Source organism: Cynoglossus semilaevis, chromosome 6, assembly GCF_000523025.1.
Source record: "Cynoglossus semilaevis isolate Cse_v1.0 chromosome 6, Cse_v1.0, whole genome shotgun sequence".
Classification (NCBI taxonomy): Eukaryota; Metazoa; Chordata; class Actinopteri; order Pleuronectiformes; family Cynoglossidae; genus Cynoglossus; species Cynoglossus semilaevis.
The window spans coordinates 7,935,808-7,941,414 of NC_024312.1; the positions used below are offsets into that span (position 1 = coordinate 7,935,808).

Below are 5,607 nucleotides of genomic sequence, written 5' to 3' on the forward strand. Positions count from 1 at the left end.
AACACATACAAATCCCTCTTTCCAGTAGGCAGTCTTTTAAAGTCAAAGTTATAAATTATTTAGAGAACTGAAGGACTGGGTTGAGTTTTCATTTTTGCACCGTTGGCTAAGTTGTTCTAAAAAACATTTTCCAACCAACCTGGAAACAAAGAAATCAGTGGATGCATCATATTCAAATGCCAGGAGAAAGTTCAGAAAAAATGTTATTTTTTCACAATTTAGGATTCAACATCTAATATTCCTTAAACAAATGTGAATCATATAAAATAATTAATTTCCAGCCATGTTCACTTGGCCAAATAATATTTATTGCTTTCATGTCCAAGCTGCCCCCTGCCTGCACTTTCTTTTTTTTCCCATTTGGAATGGTTGGAACATTGTAGTAGCGGTGTAAAAAACACCCAGTAGGTGGCAGTATGAAAATGGCATGATGCACAGCTGCTGCCACTGCCTAAACTTGTTTAACTTGCTCTTGTGTGTTTTCGTTTTACCAAGTTAAGGAGATAAGATTTCGATTAAACCAGTTGTGCAAGAGTATTGTTGTTTCGCTGTACTGTAACTCATAGAGTTGGGCATTGAAACGGTATTAACAGCACCCCCTGCAGGGCTCAGGGGGGTGCTACGGTCTAAAACATTTTTTCTCCGCGTCATTGTTACTGTAAATTTTGGAGCCATTTGGTGTGTTTTCAAATCATATCACAAAAAAGACACATGAAATTGTTCAACAAATTAAAAGACATGTCACTGATCAGAAGATGGATTTTGCTTCAAGGTTATGAGATTAGGGGAGAAAAGAGAGAGAAGAAGGGAGTGAGAGAGAGACAGGGAGGGAGAAGGAGAGAGAGAAAGAGAGAGAGAGAGAGCTTTCCCTCACGACAGTGCTGAGAAAGCTGAGTCATGTAAGAGGACGGGAAAAAATGACAGCAGAGAAAATAGAAAATAATGAAAAGGACATCTTTAATAAACATAACAGGGAAGATGAATGATATTTTCTGTCAGTGTTTCTTTATATAAAGCTGATAAACAAAAACCTCTGACAGGAACTAAAATGAATGGAAGCTGCACTATTTCTACGTGTCAATGAAAGGAGGTGGAGGAAAGGTGACGAGCTCAGTTGAAGTGATGATAACGTGGCAGAGAGAAAGGAGGGGCTGGGTTTTATTGTCATCGATTGTACGTGTGTGTGTGTGAGGACTCACACTGGGAGACAGTGGTGCAGCGACAGGAGCCACATGAGCAGTGGGAGGAGCCAGAAGAGAATAAAAATCCACACCCCTCTCTGCCAAGCATCCATTTACTGAGAAGCTGCTGCTCCACTGGATGTTTACAGACTCAGCAGTAACAGTAGAAGGGAAAAAAACACTGCTGTGAATGTGAATTACAGCAGGCAGCCCTGCCACCTTGCAGTAGTCTTTGAGCAGACACTGGAGCATCGCTCAGGAGACCGTCGCTTTCTTCTTGTCAGTTTGGATTTTTTTTACCTCAGACAGAAGACGATATTATGACAGAGTGATTCAAATTGAGGATGCGGTTTCTTCTCTGAACACTGTTGGGAAAAGATCTATTAAATCCAAGAAGTTACTACAGGAAAGTCATCAGCTGCTGTCTTTATCAACACAGGCATCTACAGGTTGCGTCCAAGCATTTTTTTTTTCCAGACCAAGTTAAAAACATGACCACGATGCAAAAACTGCTGCAGCTGCCAGTAAACGCTGTGAATATTGTGAAGACGGTGCAGAGTCAGGTGCAAGGCCAGAGTCAAGAGGAAGACAAGAGCCCAGTGCTGAGCCCTGACGGTGGGCAGCAGACCTGGTACAGCGCCCTGCAGCCTGATGAGCTGCGACACCTTCGACCTGGAGGTTCAGGGGGTGGTGGAGGAGGAGGAGGTGGAGGAAGTAGTGGTGGAGGAGACCAGGACGAGCGTGCAACACTTGACGAAGGTGGTGGTTTCCAAAATCAACCTTTGCGGTAGGGCGATCCAGCAGCATCCCAAACCTTTATGACACGCAGTTAGATTAAAGGCATGCGGTAAAATTTTGATTAAACAGATCATGTGGCTTCCCTTCAGTATAAATCCACTTTCAATGCTCTCATCTCTCCAGTCTAGTGCGATGGAACAACATACTGTATTGTTGAGTTAACAAAGTTTACTGAGTCCAAACTTCTTCTACAACACCAGTGATGCTAAAACAGCATTTTGTGATTGACACCTTGATGCTAGCGTAATCACAAACATCCAGACTGACACATAAACCACAAATAATGCAAATGACTTTTTGCCATAAAACATCTCAGACGTGAACCATTAAGATAAAAGAAAAAATATATTTTACAGATTTAAAACCTTCAATGGCCAATAATATACAACTATGACTGTGAGTTGGTCCTACCCAACCACCCCCCCGCACCCTCCCAACCCACAGACACACACACCAACCCCCCGCACCCCTCCCAACCCACAGACACACACACCACACTTCATTTTGTCTAGGTTTGTAACAATTGCTGGCAAACTTTTATGTACACTACTGCCACCTAATGGGCCATGTCTCCACTCCAGAGACATTATATCCTCTCTGAGCAGTGCCACTGCATATGAACAAACCAATATACACTTCTAGTGGTATAACAACGAGTAAGGGAAACTGATTTATGTTTATAAAGAGCTGCTAACCATTTAACTTGATTTTTAATCAAATATACTGACTTAACAACTGGGTAGAAAAGTAGCTGAAAATGCTTTTAAATGTTCTGTAAACTGTTGTCATTGGCTATTAACCTGCAGATTGTTAATTGTGTCGAGGCTGCGGGGACTGCAATAACCATTAATTTAATAGTTGTTTGGATTTTGCAGCTCTAAGCCACAGTTTGAATTTGCTACCAATAAAAAAAGTCAACTCATGTAAAACAGCCTCAGCAGCGACTTACAAACGCGGGCTGCAACTCATTAATAACCTGGTTTATGCAAATGTACATAAACATAATATTTCAAATATTTCCACAACTTCTCATTTCACTGCAGATGTGTTGGGGTCTTGTTAAGGACAAACTGGATTTTAAGTTAGCAGCGGTCCATTTGAGTGACATCTGTTCCACTCGTGGCTTTGCTGCCAGGTAACCTGACCGCCACGGCGGCCTGTTGCACCACAGTGGGTTAAATAATTCAGAGTTGTTCGTAAATTCAGCTGTTGGTCAGTGGAACAGCACAGAATCCAGTGAAACGAGAGAAGCAGTGTTGGAGTAGTGTTACTGTGAACCCTTTAGAACACCGATGTCAAAAGGTTGTCTTCGTCCAGGTGCTTTGACTGTGTTTCTGAAGTCATTCCCTCAGGTGACACTTAATAAAATGTCATGCTGCACTCTAAGTAGACTAAGTAGCCGGACTGTTTATCCATCATTCATATTTCTCGTCTTTTTTCTCGTCTCAATTTAGTGTATTCCTGAGTGCTTTTGCATCAACTACTGTAGCAACAGTCAGTGATACTTTTACAGTAACAGGTGCTAACAATACAATTCAATGAGGTAATATATTTAGGCAAAGTGACCAAGCTTTCAGCATCTAGCTCTAGCTTGTTATGTATAACAAAGGCACTCAAAGAGAAATACAACTACATGACACATGGTAAAGGCACAAGAGAAATACAACTACATGACACATGGGGTGTCATGCTTTAGAACTAAGATTAACTAAAATAACAGTTCACATTAAAGGTTGACGCCAAAGATACCAAATTCAGGATTTAAGATTGTAATTTAACTCACAGTTATAGAGCCTGACTCCACCAGCCTCTTGTCCCTGATTGAAACGTTTTCAGATCCATAAAAGGCCTGGCTGGAAGGCAGGAAATCTTTCAAGTTAATTTTACTGCATCCTTTGTTGCCTCGGAAACTAGTTGTGGGAAATGTACGGCTCTTTAGTTAATCAGTAAGTGCTCCACCTTCCACCGAACAGACCCCACCATAATCATTTGTCAGCATGTGTCACTAAAACCCTCTCAGCCGTGGGTTCATCCTGTTTAATAGTTTAAAATTCTGCTAATGGACAGACCCAGATCTGTTGCCATGGTGATGTTAATTGGACCGTTAATTTCCTAAAATTGACCCTAATTGAAAATTATCCAGTAGTTTAATGTTAACACATGGGGCGCTATTTCAACAACAATTTAATTAGCTGTTTAATAACTGCTTGTGTTTTATATGATGGACATAGAAAAAAATCGACATTGGACTGCAGGAGAAAACCACAGTATCCATAAACCCCCCCTCCACACACAACTGGGTAGATTACACAAACCTCATATAGTAGAACCAGTGATCAAACCAGCGAACCAGTGATCTGTTAAATCAATTTTCTGTGAATCAAATCAAGGTTTTCTTATCACAGAAATTATGAAATAAACATTGTATTCTGTTATCTATCGAGAAAAAGCAGATTAATACTGCAATGTTTGTCCTTTTAAATGTCATCACTCCGTATTTGGGCATACACTCAGCCTCGTGTCTCTATCTGAGGAGCCTCGGTGCCGATACACTGTCACCACTGATTTGCTCCTGAGGTTCTGGTTCAGTCAGATCTGTCTGAGTTGTTTATGTGCGTTTGTAATTCAGACTCTGCGCAGAGGAGAATTCTGTGATCTTATTAATCAAGGGCCCTGCGTCAACACAACTCAGGAGTTTTTAGTAGATTTACAGCGGCCTTGGAAAAGCTACAGTAAAAACCCTGATTGAGTATAATGGTACTTTATGAAAGTATTATATGTAAGTCCTTTGACTGGAGTATAACACCAAAGTACTGCTATAGCACTGTTATGGTCTGATAGCATTATCATATCACCCATTTAGTTTTTGACCACCCCTTGATGATATACTGATGTAGAAAAGGTCCTTCATTTCCTCAGAAATTATGTCAGATTCCAATTTCTCTTCTCTCCTCATCCGCTGTATTAAAAATGTCCGTATTTCTCCAGTTTGATTTCCTACTTTAAAGAAAAAATATTTTTAGGTCACGCTTGCAGAGGCTGATGAATTACGAGCACAAATGAAAATTGTAAAAGTAGGTCTGCCTTTGCTGTGTGGAGCCCGTGTCTGTCTGTAGTCGGAGACTTAAGGTTTTTCTTATCAAGCTGTGACTGAGTTAACTTTCCTTTTTTTTCCATCTCTCAGACACGACGACTTGAAGGAGATGCTGGACAGCAACAAAGACTCCTCCAAGCTGGAGGCAATGAAGCGGATCGTAGCTGTGAGTATAAATAATGCTTGCTTTGGGATTTTAGTGCAGCAGGTACAGCTGTGTGCTGAGTGAAAGGCAATGAATGGAAAAGTTCTTCAGCCGCACAGTCAAACTGAAAACATTCTTCATTATTTAGTTTGTTCTCGATACAACCGCAGATTTCAAGACGGTTTGCATCTCGCAGTAGGAATCCTAATCCTCCACTACTGTAACATGGTCATTTCAGATGATAAAACCACAGTGGTGCGGCGTCAGGTCTGAAATATTCATAATCTATGACAGATTCCTGCTTGTGAAGCTGCACATCTTCATTTCCTCATTCATTATCTCTGCGGGACAGAGACGATGGAGAAGAATGGAACTGGACTATTTTTCAC

The 5,607-nt window shown here is 41.0% G+C and overlaps 1 protein-coding gene across 11 annotated transcripts in view; it reads left to right on the plus strand.

Moving 5' to 3' along the window:
• The window catches only part of ap3b2 (adaptor related protein complex 3 subunit beta 2), a 22,212-nt gene that overhangs the window by 2,628 nt on the left and 13,977 nt on the right, over window positions 1-5,607 (plus strand). For 5 of the 11 annotated variants that reach the window (XM_017033251.2, XM_017033252.2, XM_008311738.3 and 2 more), the window contains exon 2: window positions 5,164-5,239. In XM_017033251.2, the coding sequence (XP_016888740.1) occupies window positions 5,164-5,239 (76 nt within the window). Of the gene's footprint in view, window positions 1-445; window positions 1,969-5,163; window positions 5,240-5,607 lie in introns of those variants that run through there. The other 6 variants (XM_017033244.2, XM_017033243.2, XM_017033245.2 and 3 more) reach the window with 6 other exon arrangements.